The following is a 15,759-nucleotide window of genomic DNA, read 5'->3' as shown; positions in this document are numbered from 1 at the left end:
AAGTCCCGTGCAGAAGGAAGAAGGTCGTTAGAAGTGGGTGGTGTGGCCAGATAAGCCTAGAGTCGACCCTGGGGCCTCAGTAGCCCTCTAATAAGCTTGGGGTCTGTTTCCCCTGAGAAGGGGTGAAAATGTGTATGGTTCAGTAACACTAACACTGATTCAAGCAACACTTATTGCTTGGCTACTTGACCAAAGTCACGCGGCTGATTTACAGTGCACCTGTTTCGCTTCAGGTGGAAGTGTAAGGGAATAGAAAACCTTGCTGGAGGGCAGTTTGGAAACGTATATCAACAGCTAAAAAATGTTCATTCCCTTTCACTTAGTAATTCTACTCCCAGGAATCCATCCCAAGAAAACAACCAGAAGTGAGCCATTTAGTTTTCTGCAGCACATGTGAAATTGACAGCGCACCCATCACGATGTTGGGCTCTGGTTGCGTCATAATACACGTTTAGGATGTGGACTGACAACGGAAGCTGGCTCATAATTTAGCGCTGAAAGAAAAGAGGCACAAAAACGTATACAATATGCATACGCATAGAGTAATAGACCGTGATTTCTGTGGGTGGTGGGATTGATTTTTAATATCTTCATTGTCCTTTCTGTTTGGTACAATCAGCACTTAACCAATTTTATAAACAAGAGGTACGCGTCTTTCAGTGTGGGGTGTGTGCGATGTCGGGTCTCCAGGACGACTGGGCCGCGGGGGTGGGGTGGCAGGCTGGGCGGCGCCGGGGCCGAGGAGGCGAGAGGGACCGACACCGCGACCCTCGCCCGAAAGCGCCCGCCCGATCCCCGGAGCGGGAGCTGGAACCTCGGCGGGCGGGCGGCACCCCGCAGGCGGCGGCGCCTCTCAGGGGTCGTCCCCATGCAGCTGGCGGAGAAGGTGTCAGCCAGGTGCGGCGACTCGGCGGCCCGGCGGCCCAGGTGGGCCTGGGAGCGGGTGTGCGGGCGTCGGGGCGCGGGAAACCGCTCGGGCCTCCCGGAGCGGCCGGGCGTGGAGCGGCGGGGGTCGGCCGGGTCACGCTCGCCTCCTGAGCGGTGCCCGGGGCCTTCGACGACGGTCGCGTCCCCATTGCCCTGCCGCGCAGCGCGCCCTGGCCCGGCCTCCAGAAAGGCCTTCGTGCACGTGGGGGCCTGGCCCGCGCGGGCCCCGCAGGCCGCCGCTGCCCGGCTCACTCCCGCCTTCCTCCCCGCGCCTGCTCTAGCTCCGTGAGTCTCGCCGAGGTGTGGGACCAGAGGGCGATCGGGAGCTACCACGAGCTGTTCGCGGCCTCGTTGGGCAACCTGGAATGGTTGCGGTTCTGTCTAAATCAGCACCGGGGGAAAATCCCGGCCGATGACAAGGTAAGGCCTCGGAGCTCAGGGGCGGGGACCGAAGTCGTCTCCACCCCACAGAGAGCTCCGTACGTAGTAGTTACCTGTCGAAGAGTGACAGTGGAGCATCCGGAGATGTCCTTTTCTGGGTAGATGGTCCTAATTCACCTTCCGACCGTCTGGAAGGCCATCTTGGGGGAGCGAGGAAGGGTGAGCGATACGGGAGTGGGAAAGGGGTACGTGCGATTCCCCGGGGGCACAGAGAAGAGGGGGAGGGTAACCCCAAGAAATTGCTCTCTAGGTTAGGTTGTGGGCCCTGGGTGCCAGTCCTGCTCAGCCTCTTCCCGCCTCCTCTGGCCCCCACAGGGTTTCACTGCCATCCACTTTGCAGCCCAGAGCGGCAAGCTTGCATGCCTGCGGGTCTTGGTAGAGGAGTACAAGTTTCCCGCGGACCTGCCCACCAACAATGGCCAGACACCTCTACACCTTGTCATCCGCAGTGACAACAAGACCACGGCCCTGCCCTGCATTCACTATCTGATTAAGCAAGGGGCAGCCCTCAACACGTGAGTCCAGCCTATGCGGGGAGAGTGGCTTGGAGCCTGGGCAGATAAGAACCCCACTTCCAGGCAGGCAGATCCAAGCAGGACAGGCAGAGGGGCTGTGGGGTGACAAGGATTGATTCCCACATGAACAGTCAGAGAGCCCACATGGTGTCGTGGTTAAGAGATTTTGGGAGAGGACAGACCTAGTTCGTGTCCCAGCTTTGCTACCTGCTACCAGACAGAAAAACCTCAGGCAAGTCACTCAACCCTAAGCCTCAGTGCTCTGGTTCCCAAACCTGTCTGTACACTGGAATCACCTGGGGAGCTTCAAAAATACCAATGCCTGTGTTCCAATCCAAAGGCTGTCATTTAACTGGTCTGAGGTGTGGCCTGGACTCTGGAAGGCTCAAAAGATCCCCAGCTATTTCCCATTTGCAGCAGAGTTTGGGAACTACTTGCCTCAGTGTCTTCAACTGAAATTTGGGGGGATGACAGTGCCTATCACGTGAGACTATTGTGATAATTGAGAAAATGCATGGAAAGTGCATGGATGGCATATAGGAGACTGCATTCATTCAAAATACTTATTCAGCATGTAATGTGCTAAGCGCTGGGCCAGAGCTGAGGAATACAGTGGTGAACATACAGCAATGGTCCCTGCCCTCGTAAAGCTGGTATACTAGCGCAGGAGCAGACAGCCAATTAGCAAACTAATGAATGAACAAAATGACAGAGTGTGGTAAGTGGTTATGAAGGGTATAAACAGGGTGGTGGGGTGGTGAGTAAAGCGGGCAGGGAGAAGATCTATTTGGGAAGAGCAGTTACCTCTAAGGAGAGAATGGAGAGGTGAGCCAGCCTAGCAAAACCAAGGACAAGTGTTCCAGGCAGAGGTGTAAAGGCCATGCTGGGAGAGAGTGGGGCAAGGTCAGAGGGCAAAGTTGGGGAGGAAGCAGGGCCCCGGCCATGCAGGCCTTGTGGGCCATGGCTAGGTGTGGGGAAGGGGCAGGAGGGCTGAGTGGTTTAAGAGGAGATGAGGTTAGTGGTCTCTGAGCTCCAGCCAACCAGCTCTCCTTCTAGCATTTCCTCACGGGCACACACCCCATAATCAGACTTTTGCTGTTCATTTAGTACAAACCCTCCTTCTACAGTTGAAGAAACTGAGGTACAGAGAGGAGAAGGGACATGCCAGGGTCACCCAGTGGACTGGTGGCAGAGCAGGCCTGGAAGCTGGTTGGCTCACCTATCTGACAGGCAGATGCCCTTGGTCCTTCCTTTCTGCCCTCCTTCCACCCCCACCCCGGCGGGGCCCTCCACAGTCAGACATGCAACGGCTCCACACCCCTGCACCTGGCAGCCCGCGAGGGCCTGCTGAGCTGTGTGAAGGTCCTGGTGCAGAAAGGTGCCAATGTTCATGCCCAAGATGCCATGGGCTGCAAGCCCATCGACTACTGCAAAATATGGAACCACCGCATCTGTGCCCGGTGAGGCTGTGAGAACCAACCCTGCCTGTCACCCTTCCCCAGGGCCCTCACCCAGAGCTGAGCATGTAAGAGGAGGGTCTGGGGATGAGCCTGCAGAGGGCGCCTCTCCCCAAGATGCTATTCCCAGGGCTGTCCACAGGGCCTCACCCCTGGGGTTTAGCACTGCCGTGAGGCCCCAGCTCCTCGGCAGGGGGGTGGTGATCCATCAGACGCTTTAGCCAGAGGGGCCTCGGGCAGTGGGGATGGGTCATCTTGCTCATCTCACCTCTGGCAGCTCTGCCCACTCCCACCCAGGCCCTCAGCAGCAGCCAGTCTTCCCTGCCCAGGGCGAAGCTCAGTCACTGGGGAATGACACGCCCCCGCCTCGGCACCAGGTTCTTGAAGGATGCCATGTGGAAACAGGACAAGAAGGACTTTGCCCATGAGATGGGGAAACTGAAGAGGCTCAAGAACCAGCTGGCCCTCATGGAGGAGGACTACCTGACTGAGTATCAAGTAAGGGGTAGGGCCAGTAGGACGGGCAGCGGCACCGGCCATCCAGGCATGTGAGCAGAGGCAGGGACCCACATGCACAGTTAGTTAGAAGAGTGGCTAGAAGTGGTCCCATCCAGAAGGAGCCTCCCTCACCCCCTCCTCTGAGGAGGAGGGCTCCAGGAGGGTGCCGAAGGGATAATGCTCAAGAGGACGCTTTAAAGGTGGGCAGCAGTTGGCCACATGAAGAATCAGGAAAGGACTAACCTGGTAGAAGGAACAGAGAGCCCTGCGGAGGGGCATAGGGGCACATGAGAGCGTGGAGTTTGTCAAGAAGTGCAAATTCAGTACAGCCAGGGGATCAGATGTGAGCTGGAAACTGACAAGCTAGAGACCCGGCAGGGGCCCAGATCAATGTCAGACCTCAGCTGGGACAGACAAGGAGAATAAAGGATTTTAAGCAGGTATAACGACACAGGATGTAAGAACCAGAAAACCCCAAAAGAAGATGCTGGGACTCCTAAGTGGATCCGGGAGTTGGGAGGGCTTCGGGGCTGGCAAAACCCGGTACTCCAGCTCTGTTCCAGCTGCATTCCTCGCCAAACTGCCCTGTCCTACCCTCCGTTGTCAGTGTCACCCAGCCTTCACGTCATGTATGTATCCAGAGGAGGCAAAGCCCATCTGTTCCCGTGGCTCTAAGATTTCCCAGAAGCCCCTTGAAGATCTCCCCTTATCTCTTATTGGCCTCAACTGGACCATGTGTCCATTCTTGTTCCAATCCCTAGAGCTAAAAGAAAGCCATGTGTTGACTGACTTAGGTCTGGGGCGAGGCTGATGGAATTACTATGATTGGCTTAGCCTAATCAGAGCCTACATCTGAAGCTGGGTCAATCTCCAAACCACCTGACTGCTTAGCAACAGTCTGGCAAGTGAGACACTGAGATGGGGAGGGGGGAAGGGATCGGTTCTGTGACGAGTTGAAGGTTCAGCTCTAGAGGAGGCAAGGACAGAGAGCATCACCCCCTAGCCTGGAGAGCCAGCCAAAACTGTCTCTCTCCCTACACTGACCACTCAAGGCCCACCACTTCCAAGAAGCCTGCCCAGATTAGCTCCATCCAGTTCCTAGCCTTCCAAACTTTTCTGCTTTCTCCTTCCAGGGTCAAGGATAACCCTACATCACTCATTTGCCTTTTTCCCCATCAACCCAGAGACTCTCTTAGGGCAGGCATGTCTCCACCATCAGACTGGGAACTCCTTTAGTGGGGGTGGAGGCTGGTCTCCCCCATTAAGACTCAAGTTTTTCCATAGGGCAGGGACTGTGTCTCCCCCCTCAAGTTGGAGACCTCACCTAGGGCAGAGGCTGTGTCTCCATCAGATTGGAGGTCTCGCCTATGGGAAAGGCTCTGTCTGTCCCATGAGCCCAGGGGCCCCCTCCAGGCAGTGGCTGTCTCCCCAACAGAACAAGGGCTCCCACAGGCAGGGGTTTCTCTCATCAGACTCCGGGCTCCCCGGAGGCAGGAAGGTATCTACTCAGTCAGGAACCTGAGGTTTCCAGGGCTGCAGCCACAGGGCCCCCTTCCACAGAAGCACACGGCGGGTAGCCCTCCAGAACTACCTTGTGCCTTCTGATGTTGCAGAAAGAGCACCAAATTCTGAGAGAAGCTGCTTTCAAGAAGTGGCTCCAACGCAAGCTGCCGCCCCAAGGCCCATCCCCCAGCCGCGACACTCAGGGAGAGCCCCGTCCTCCACCCCAGGCCACCGTGCTCTCCAAGACCCCCAGGCACGGGGCACTGCGGCCTCCCAAGAGCTTCTACCCCTCCCAAGAGGCGCGCCTGCGGCAGGCACTGCAGCCCAGTCAGCCCTCGGTGATGCCTATACCCACCTGCAAGCAGCTCATGGTCAGGCGGCCCAAGGTGTGGAATCTCAGCAACAGCCCTGTCAGGTCCCCCGCCGCCCAGATTGGCTACCCGCAGGGCACCCGCCTGGGCGTGCATCCCGACCCCAGGCCGGAGCACGACTTCCGCTGCTTCCTCGAGGTGAGGTCCGACGGGCACGGCGGTGCGCTCCTGCGCACGGTGGCCGGCAACCAGGTGGCGCCTGTGCCCCGGCTGCCTTTAGAGGTGATAATCCGTGAGCTGTACCCATCGCTGCAGCCGTGCAGGATGAAGGTACCCCAGGGCTTCTGTTCTGTCACCATAAGAGAGGTGCCCCGGAAGCGGCGCCTGGGCGATGGCACCTTCTGGACCGACACTCTGAGCATGAACCTGCGAGAGACGTTTGACGAAGGCTTCCTGGCAGCCGTGCAAGCCCATCAAGGGCTCCCCACTCTGCCCTCCCCCAAACCACCCCCCACTTAAACTTATTTTGGTAGCCTCCCGACTGGAGGCTGCCCAGTGAAGGCTGAGGTGTGGTGATTCTGTATGGATGGGGAGGAAGGGGAGTGCCCACAGGCTGCCCACCCCCAAGCTCAAGGATTGGAGCCCCCTCCCCGACAAAACCCAGCTCCCAGGTCTCCCTTCTCTCCACAAAGGAATCTCTTGGACCCCCCAGGAGATCCAAGTTAGGGCAGTAGCCCAAGGCTCAGAGTGGGGATCCTCCTCTATCCTGGGCCTTACCATTGTAAAAGTGACACCTTGGTGTCCCCATTTCCCTTCCTCACACCCAACAGCTCACCAGGGACAAGGATTCCAGGATGACGGACCACTGGGAAATTCTGCCTCTTGTTCATATTAAGTCCTTCCTGCTGCAGGTTCTAAGCCTCACTCTGCATCTCCAGAACAGGGAGGAAGAGAGCTAATGTGTCACCCTGCCATTGGCTTCCCTGCCACTATGGGCTGCCATCCTTCATTCCCAGCTGCCACTGGGGTTTCTGCAGCACAGGGAGGCACAGGCAGCCTTTCTGGAGAAGGGAGGGAGGACCTATGGCTTCAGTTTGAGACTGAAAGCACTTGTACTTTCTCCAGGAAGCTATCCTGGGTCCCCTGCTATCCCCTGTACACACCACCACAAATCATTCATTAAACAAACATTTATTGAGTACTTTCTATGTGCCAGGTGCCAAGCTAGGCACGGTTGATACAAAAACTGAAGGACGATTCCTGCCCTCAAGGAGCTTACAGTCTAATGGGGAGATAAACCAGTAAGCAGGCAAGTAAGCCCAGAGTGATCTGTGTGGTGTGCTGGAGGGAGAGGGGACATTCAAAGTTCCTTGGAGGAAGTGAAATCTAAGTTGAGAACTGACAGAGAAGGTACTCAGGCGAGCAGAAGGGAATTAAAGTGGCATCTCTGGATACAGGAGGCTGAAAATCAGAATGCAAGGTGGCAAGTGATGAGGCCAGATGCGAGCGAGAGCTGGGACACCACGAGCCTCACGAGCCATGCTCAGGGGTCTGGACTTTATCCTGACGGGGGGAGCCGTGGAAGGTTGTAAGCCAGGGAGTGACTAGATCAACCGTGCATTAGAAAGACAACTCTGGCTGTGGGATAGAGAAGCAGAAGGAGGCTGTCACAATAATCCAGGTGAAAGGTGCTGACAGAGGGAGTGGCTCAAATCAAGAGATGTTAAGAAGGTAAACTTGACAGTCGTTAGAGATTGGATGTCAGGGCAGAAAGAGAAAGCAGGTTTCTGGTCGGGCTCCTGAGTGATCTTGGGGCCAAGGCAGGTACCCAGAAAAGGCAGGTTGCAAAGGGTGGCACCAAGTGCCATCTGGGCCATGAGAGTTGCCTGTGTGCCCAAAGGCAGCAGAACTGTGGTTCAGAGGACCGAGAGGGATGCTGGGGCTGGCTGTCGGCTCTCAATTCCTTGAAACCATCAGCACGGATGGGCTCCTCCAGGGAACACACGACCGAACCCTGAGAAACCCCACTGCGCGGGGTGTGAGTGGAGGGGCCTGCACAGGACCCGGAAAGGAGCAGCCCGAGAGGGAGAACCAGCCACAGAAGTGCTTGGGACGCTGGGGGGATGAGCCCTGCCCGATGCTGCACAAATCCAGAAAGAGGAGATACGAAGAGGGTCCGCTGGACTTAGCACACGGCCACTGGCAGCCCCCAGAACACTGGCAGTGGAGCGAATGGAGGGCAAAGCCACACCACTGGGGTGAGAAACAAAGAAATGGACAGCAACAGAGGGCAAGGCCAGCTGCTGGCCAGCAGTCAGGACACTGGCCTCCAGTGTCCTCCACCTTGTCCTCCCTTGTCTGCATAGGACAAAAGGGCCTGGCCATCTCAGTGCCACTGAGAGAAGGCCCAAATGTACTGCTCCTCCCCAGGAAAGGGGAAGGCTGGGATTTTTAAGAGAACGGGAATGCTAGACCCAAGGAAATGAAGGGCTACGGCGGGACTTGAGGCAGGACGTAGAGGTAAGATCTTCAAGCACAGAGGTCTTCCCTGTGGCTGAAAGGTACCACATGTGTGCAGTCCATCTCTGCACCTGTCTGCTTTGCTGTGAGGTACAGGACATGTCCGGTGATGGCTCTCGTGGGGACTTCATTCGCATAGGTACTGCTGAGTACTTGTAAGGCACTGTAGTTGGAACGCAAGGTCAACAAATGCGGGCCTGTGCCCAGGACCTGGCCTGCCTTTTTAGAAGACTGATCACCTCCCCAGGAGCCAAGAGCACTCAGAAGAGAGGGCCAGCCCTTGTGTGCTCTTAGAGTGACAAAGAGCTTCTCTCACCAGCCCTGTTTCTTACAAAACAGGCTGTAGCCCAGGCCGCCAAGAAGCCAGTTTTTAATGTTTCTCCTCGAGCCTGAGATAGAATTCAGCCAGAAACCGCTCTCTTCCCTAGGCGAAGACTTATAAATAGGACACTGTACATGTTCTCCTGAAAAATCTAACCCCGTCCCACACCATCCCCTCTCGCCCCCAGTCTGACAGTCACGGAGCCCTGAGGAAAGAAGAGATGCAAGGAGAGAGAAGGGCATTAAGAAAGGCCGCATCCATCCCCACTCCCCCGCCTCCCACTCCAGGCTCGGCTCCTCATCTCTGTCCCCTTCCCACTAAGGGCCACAAGAACAGTCCCTTCGGAAAGGCAAGACCCAAACCCAGAAAAGGAGCCCCTGGCGCAGAAAAGCCAGTCCAGGCGGAAGGTCAGCAGAAGAAAGGAAGATGAACTTTCAGGGTATTAAGGCAAACAGGGCCACCTAGAATCTTTATTCAAACGGGAATCAGCACTTGGACAGAAATCACAGTTCAACAGCAGAACTTTCTCTTGAAAGTGCTAAGCCATGGCCCCTCCCCATGGCCATCTGCCCATAGCAGTTATCACTGTCTGCTCTCCAGCTTCACGGCCCCTGCCCTGCCTGCCCCGGCTGAGCCAGAACTCCGGACCCATCACAGGAAGGGGCGGGAGGGCCACAGGAGCTCAGCTCTGCACACCCAGGTGGGCCACGGCCTCCTGGCTAAGCAGGCACCGCATCCTCCCTGGCGCCCTCTGAGGTCTCAGCCTCCGGCAGCATCACATCTGAGCCAAGCTGAGCCTCCTGAGGACGGTGGGGATAGGGGCTTCCGGGGGAGTCGAGGGAAGGAGGGCCAGCGCTGGGGGAAGGTGCCTTCCAGCTCCCGGCACCCACCTACTGCAGAGGCCCAGGGGCCTGACTCTCCTGATCTTGCCCCAGCATCCCCTCCGCAGAAGTTCAGTACATCTTCTGCCGACTGGGTAGAATGGCCTCTTTGATGAAGGAGAAGACAACCAGGATCCCTAAGCGTTTGCCCCGCTTGCCTTTGGTGAAGTAATTGGAGACCACGTCATCTGTGGAGACACAGGCAGGGAGATGAGAGTGTGTGTGTGTGAGTGTGTGTGTGAGTGTGTGTGTGTGTGTGTGTGTGTGTGTGTGTGCAGGGAGATGAGAGTGTGTGTGTGTGTGTGTGAACACAGCTCTGCCCACCCAGAGTCCAAGTGTCTCCATCACAGGGCGGGCTCCAGCTCCCCCAGCAACTCAGGCCTTGCTGGCGTCCTCCCACCATGCCTCCCACCTTACAAACCCCTTCTCACCTCCAGGCTGCATGGTGGAGGGCAGGACGTTCTCCCCAGCCGACAGTGACACAAAGAACGCAAACGGGATTATCCACAGACAGAAAGTGAAATAGGCCAGGACCTGGCAACAGAGACACTGAGATGAGGGGACCCCTGGAGATGCCAAGGCTGGGCCAGGTGTGCTCACCATGTATCTTAGAGAGGCAGTCAAGCGTACCCCACACTTGATCTCTGAAGGGGACCAGGGCCCGGGAAGCAGAGACAGGACACCCCCAGACATGGAGAAAATTCAGTGGGGAAAGGTGGAGACCAAAGATGACTGTGTGGCCACAATCCCCAAATCGTGGTCACTAGGACAAGCAACTCCTCTGAACCAAAGGAGGCAGATGGAGGGCAAAACCATGAATGACCCATGTTCCCTAGAGAAGCGACCTTGTTCTTCCCCAGGGGTTCAAACTGGAGTAGCAGGGTTCAGGGTTGTGGCCCACCCCTGCCCCGTGAGGTCTGCGTCAGACCAGGCCACCCCACCGCCCCTTCATGACCTTAGGATGCTAGGCTGGGATGCTGGCATCCCCAAAGGACTCACTGGGAGACAGCAGTGTCCTCCCCACCACAGCCAAAGGGGTCCCTGCTTCTCATCCTCACTGCTTTCTAAAATCACCTATACCATTTTTTTAAAAAATGTATCATCCCTGAATAAACTCAGTTTCAAATCATAGTCAAGTTCACAAAGAAATCACGCAAGTTCCTTTTACTCGCTCTGTCCCGGTTAGTAGTTTGATGACGTACTGAATACTTCTTACCTCTGAGAAGGGATAATATTCCTCTGCAAAAAACTGAAACGCTAGGTAATGATTCACCACCACTAGCCCTGTTGAGGGAATGAAGAGTCATTTATTCTGGGGTGGATAACATAAAGCAGACTTTCAACCTTCACAAGGCCCCGGAGGTTGGAAGCCGACGCTTAGTCCTGACCTCACACCCAGCTCAGAGCATGGCTCCGTGCCAAGCGCACTACTCTCCAGAACCCAGTTTCCCGTCTGTGAGAACGGAAGAACTAGCCCCCACCCCACCTGCCCGCTGCAGAGGGCACTCATGAATCCAATTAGAAGTAGGTAAAACACTCTGAATATTATAAGAATGAGACTCCAGCGCTACACACTCCAAAGCATGGTGCCAGTTGACCTGGTCTTTAGCAGCCATGAGTCCTGAAGAGAGCTCCGCAGGGCTGTGTGGAAGGGTGTCACGGGCGTGCAGAGCACACGCTCCCAAGGAGTCCACTCCAGTCGGGGCAGCAGGGAGGAGGCTCTCACTCCTCAGGAATGAAAGGGCACAGTTTGCTAGACGGTTTGCAGTGCAATCTTAGGGTTCCTCAAAATTCTCGGGGAGGGGTCCGTCCTCAGGATAAGGTTCACTGGTGTGAACTGGTATGTTCTGGATCCCACCACCTCCTTAGCATGCAGCCAAATTCAGAGAGAGATCCCGGGGACTCGCTGCTCCGAGACAGGCATTCCTGCCGGTTCCCACGGTGAGGTGAAGGGCAGGCACCAGAACAAGGCATCCCCTCACACCCAACACCCCTCACATACACCTCACAGCCAACTGCCACGAATCTTTCCTCTTTTCTCTTCTCTTGCCTCTCCCCTTCTAAGGCAGACAACCACAGCTCTGCCGCTCCTAGCCGCGCTCTAGGGCGAGGGCATACTGGAAGATAGGATGGTACCTGACACCCACAGATCTTCAGAAAAACTCTCCCAGGCACCTTGAGGGCAAGTCAGGGGAGTGACAAAGGGAAGCCAAGGGAGCTCCCCAAGGGGTGGGGGGATTGGGGAGCACCCTCCCCCCTGGGAAGACGCAAGAGGAGCCTGGTCTCCAGGGAAGGATCCTCACACCAATCCCCGCAGAACAAATCCTTTGGTGGAATCACACCAAGGCACTCAGTCCTGGCTTTAACACTGTGTGTGCCCTCCTTGTGAGTAACAGTCTCTTTCCAGATTCTCTCACAGAAACAGAAAAGCAGCTCTAAGAAACCCCAATCAATCTGATATCTTGACCAAAGGCTACGATGACCAGTAATGACTAAAGGGAGAAAAGGCAATCCCGGTAACCAGATACTGTCTAGAACCTTTTCCGAGAATAACTATAGCATCTATGTGCCAAATGAGTCTCCTAAACATCACTGAACAGATGGAGAAGCTAAGGCCAGAGAGGGGAAATGACTCCCTGGGGTCAGAAACTGGTGGCAGAGCAAAGGCAGGAAGGCCACGGTCCTCCAAACTGGGTCTGTCAACCCCAAGGCAGCTGTCTGCAGGGACCCCCAGAGCCCCAGGAGGCTCGTCTTAATCACGACTTTGGGCCAGAGGACTGGATGGGGAGCTGCCTGCAGGCCAGGGAAAGGCTTTGGGCTTTTCCTGGCCAAGTGGTTTCTTAGGGGCTATAACTGCTCAGCCAACCCACCTCTTTTCCATTCTCAAACCCTTTGTCAAACTTACCTCCCTAGGAAAGCCCTCCCTTTCTGAGAATCCCAGCCCCCCAAATTCTAGTCATTAGAGCCAATGCGGGCCCTAGGCTCCTCATGTGTGAGAACCCCAGCCTCCAATCAGCCTGGTCTCCTGGAGGACCTCAGTGGTTTGCCTCTTTTCTTTATATCCCCTTCAGTGCCCTAGACTGAGCTGGGCACGTCCAACCAACTCAGTTGCCTCCCCAACTATGTCCCCTCTCACCGCACGACAGGATGAAGTTAGGCGAGGTCAGCATGATGAAGGGGAAGGTCTGGAGGAGGCCAAAGTAGACAAGGTTGGTGAAGAGGCCCACACCAATCATGTAGGTGGGGAAGCGCTCAAAAACGTAGAGGCCAATCAGCACAGCTGTGGAGAACTGAAAACAACCAGAGGCACACAGTGCGGGGAGCTTCTTCCAGGCAGCCTTTCTGGACTCACTAACCCCCAGCCTACTCAGGGCAACACTCTGTTCATGTTTCAGTCTCTCCTTGTTTCACAGCCACAGTTCTGACCTCCCCAGCTAGTCTCTCAGCTCCCAAAGGGCAGCACTTTTCAATCTCAAAGTTTGTTTGACAGCAACCCACAGTAAGAAAAATAGTTTACACTGTGACCCCAACACATGTACATATACATGATCAAAGTTCAGATTTCAATTCTAGTCTTTCCCATTCCTTTTTTTTTTGTGGTACGCGGGCCTCTCACTGTTGTGGCCTCTCCTGTTGTGGAGCACGGGCTCCGGACGCGCAGGCTCAGCGGCCATGGCTCACGGGCCCAGCCGCTCCACGGCATGTGGGATCTTCCCGGACCGGGGCACGAACCTATGTCCCCTGCATCGGCAGGCAGACTCCCAACCACTGCGCCACCAGGGAAGCCCTCCTTTTTTTTTTTTTTTAATGCTGATAATGATCTACTGAATTGATTGCACAACCCAATAATGAATCCTTCCTGCAGTTTGAAAAACATTGTTCTGAAGGACTTATAGCTGTCAGTGCTCAACAAAAGGCAGGCAGTTGGTTGAATGAAGGTCTAATTCCTGTACCAACACTCATGAGCTGGGCCTCTGAACCCAGAGCTGAGAGCTATGGTCTTGTCTCCACCACTAACTCCCTACCCCAGGCCATGCCCAAAGTGGAAGTGGCTTTTGACAGCAGGTGACTTGAGAGGCACTGGGCTCGTCCTGTCCAAACGTGCCCCCAGACCCTCCCCAGCCTTTCCTGCAGCTGCAGAAATCTATCCACCAGCAGTCACTCCTGTGGCTTGGACATCAACGGCAAGGATTGTGTCTTCAGGAAGAGAATCCTTCCACGAGCCCTGAGCAGGGCAGGGCCTGGGGCAGGGAAGGTGTCTCCCTCTTAGACCAAGTCACTTGATCCAGTTAGAAAGAGGGCAAAGAACAAGTACTCAAAACTGTCCTTAAGGTTCCTCTCAGTTCTAAATGCTGTAAGCAGAGCAAGGGGCTAAGACCCCTGAAGGTGGTCAAACAAAGGCAAAGCCACAGCCCTGTCAACAGAGAGTGGGCACTCAGCTCTCGCCTTAAGGAGCCAAGAACGAGGCCCGCAGTGAAGCGATGCCAGTTGGGGAAGGAGGCCAGGGGAGACATAGGCCCAGGAGAGCAGACCCAGGGGGACAAGGTACAGGGCAGGGAGGTAAGGGGTGGTACCCTCAGGAAACAGCAAGGACACAGGTCTCATCACCCAGGCCAAACTTTCCCCACTTCCTCCTTCTGAGGCAGGGCAAGAGTGAGGGGGATCCTGGGGAAAACTGCCACTTACCCAGATCATGTATTTTATGATCCTGCTGGTGGCCACTGTGTATTCTTCTATCAATTCTGCCAGGTAATAGAGTCCGGCCGCTGGCAGGGGGGAAGCAAGCAGGGAGAACATTAGCCAGTGTCACTCCCACCATGCTGATCACCCCTCTCTCTGCAGCTGGATTCCACTCAACCTTTCATGATTCCGTTAGGTAAGAAACAAACCAAACAATCCGTGTGTTACCCTCCCAAGTCGGAAGTAAAACTCTGTCAGGGCAACTAAGGAGAGATTTCATAAAAGTGAATGGAAACCTGTATCTGATGCCTCCGCACAAACCTAACCTCTGGCCCATAAAAGGGAATTTCTTTCGCTCATTCAGTAAATATTCGCTGGCATTTAGTATGCGCCAGCTGCTGGGCTGAGAGCTGAGTACGGCACGAGACAGACGACGTCCCTTCCCTGACCAGCTTTGCGGGGGTGCGGGGGTGCTGAGTGGGAAGGGGAGTCAGACGATCCCAGTAGGACAAGTCAAACCCCATAAGGAGTGCTTCCCGGAGGAGGTGAAGTCTCAGCTGAGATCAAGAGTAGGAACTAGCCAAAAAGGGAAAGGCCGTCAAAGTCAGAGTCGGAAGCACCAAGGGCCCGAGGCGAAAGGGCGGGGGTAGGTGTCTGGGAAAAGTTCGGTGCGGCCGGCCCCGCGACGGAGGGCGCGGCAGCGGTTGGCCATGCGCGGGCAAGGGGCACTTGAGTCAGCCTCCCCTGGGCACCGCTGGGGCGGACTCTGTGACTCCTGGAAGGACCCGAGGTCAGGCTAGGCTACTGGGGTCAGGAGGAGGGGCAGGACCAGGCGGGGCAGGAAGGGGGATGCGAAGGCCGGAAGGAACGGGCGGGGGTCTCCCGGCTCTCTCCGGCGCCCTCGTGATGCGACCCCCGGCGAGCACAGATGCCGGAGCTGGAGCCCGCGCGGCCCGGGGTCGCGCACTCTCACCGACGGCCAGCGTGATGAAGGCCACCTGGATGAAAAGCGACAGCCAGCTCAGCACATACATGAACCACATGGCGCCCCCGCCCCGGCTGCCCGCCAGCCCGCCGGGACGGGCCTGCGCGCTCGGGCTCCGGCAACACGGAGTCTCCGCCACCGCCGCCGCGTCCCCGCCCAGCGGACGGTCGTGCGCCGCCGCCGAGAGCAGCCCGGCCCGAGCACCGCCCCCAGCCGGGTCCGGACTAGCGCCGCCCGCCGGCGCGGAGGGCCAACCGCTGCTGCCCAGACCGGCGCGCGCCCGCGGACCGCCGGGCTCCCGAGGATGCAAAGAGGGGGCCGGTCGGCAATGCAACCACGGGGAGGCGGGACGGTCCTGAGGCGCGGGGACGCAGCGCTAGTACCGGAGCTTGGAACGTAGCCACCGGCCCCTCCCTGTGCACTCCCGCGCCAGCCTGGAGTTGCCCAGGGCTTTCTTTTGCTCTCGCAGGTAACAGGAACAAAACTGTTGAGTGCCTAACGTGTGACAGGCACTATGCTAAAAGCTAGGCTGTAGGTTCATGATGGAAATTAATCCGATGATGTAGATCAATTTATGGATGGGAAGCCAGGGCCTAGGAAGGTTACTTTGCCTCAGGTTATTGTACATCTAGGAAGAGGCACAGGTAGGAATTGGGGCACCTTTGATTAGTCATCCTCAAGCCTAACTCTCCCTCTCTGTTGACTTCGCCCATTAGGCG

At 56.4% G+C, this 15,759-nt stretch overlaps 2 protein-coding genes across 2 annotated transcripts; one reads left to right on the top strand and one right to left on the bottom strand.

The window, feature by feature from the left end:
- Nucleotides 1-574: 574 nt before the first annotated feature.
- On the top strand, nucleotides 575-6,171 carry ANKRD53 (ankyrin repeat domain 53; the record flags this gene model as incomplete). Its single annotated transcript, XM_079940764.1, is given in 7 exon segments — nucleotides 575-1,004; nucleotides 1,006-1,173; nucleotides 1,209-1,347; nucleotides 1,684-1,883; nucleotides 3,179-3,343; nucleotides 3,718-3,838; nucleotides 5,452-6,171. Coding segments are annotated over 7 exon segments (1,842 nt in total). The 5' UTR covers nucleotides 575-675.
- Nucleotides 6,172-6,827: 656 nt separating this feature from the next.
- TEX261 (testis expressed 261) lies at nucleotides 6,828-15,204 on the bottom strand. The gene is made up of 6 exons (XM_079940483.1): nucleotides 15,029-15,204; nucleotides 14,062-14,141; nucleotides 12,512-12,665; nucleotides 10,592-10,659; nucleotides 9,807-9,909; nucleotides 6,828-9,563 (listed from the first exon to the last, which is right to left on the bottom strand). The coding sequence occupies exons 1-6, from the start codon at nucleotides 15,096-15,098 to the stop codon at nucleotides 9,448-9,450; spliced, it is 591 nt and encodes a 196-aa protein (XP_079796609.1). The 5' UTR covers nucleotides 15,099-15,204; the 3' UTR covers nucleotides 6,828-9,447.
- Nucleotides 15,205-15,759: the final 555 nt, after the last annotated feature.

The sequence above is a fragment of the Stenella coeruleoalba genome, assembly GCF_951394435.1.
Source record: "Stenella coeruleoalba genome assembly, chromosome: 13".
NCBI lineage: Eukaryota > Metazoa > Chordata > Mammalia > Artiodactyla > Delphinidae > Stenella > Stenella coeruleoalba.
Note: the sequence above shows the minus strand (reverse complement) of the source record. Positions and strands in the feature narration are given on the sequence as shown.

Coding starts and splice junctions, on each gene's coding strand:
- TEX261 (XM_079940483.1), bottom strand. CDS start 15,098: ATGTGGTTCATGTATGTGCTGAGCTGGCTGTCGCTTTTCATCCAGGTG. Junction 14,142..15,028: donor CTTCATCACGCTGGCCGTCG/GTGAGAGTGCGC, acceptor CCCCCCTGCCAG/CGGCCGGACTCTATTACCTG. Junction 10,660..12,511: donor TAACTTCATCCTGTCGTGCG/GTGAGAGGGGAC, acceptor TTCCCTCAACAG/GGCTAGTGGTGGTGAATCAT.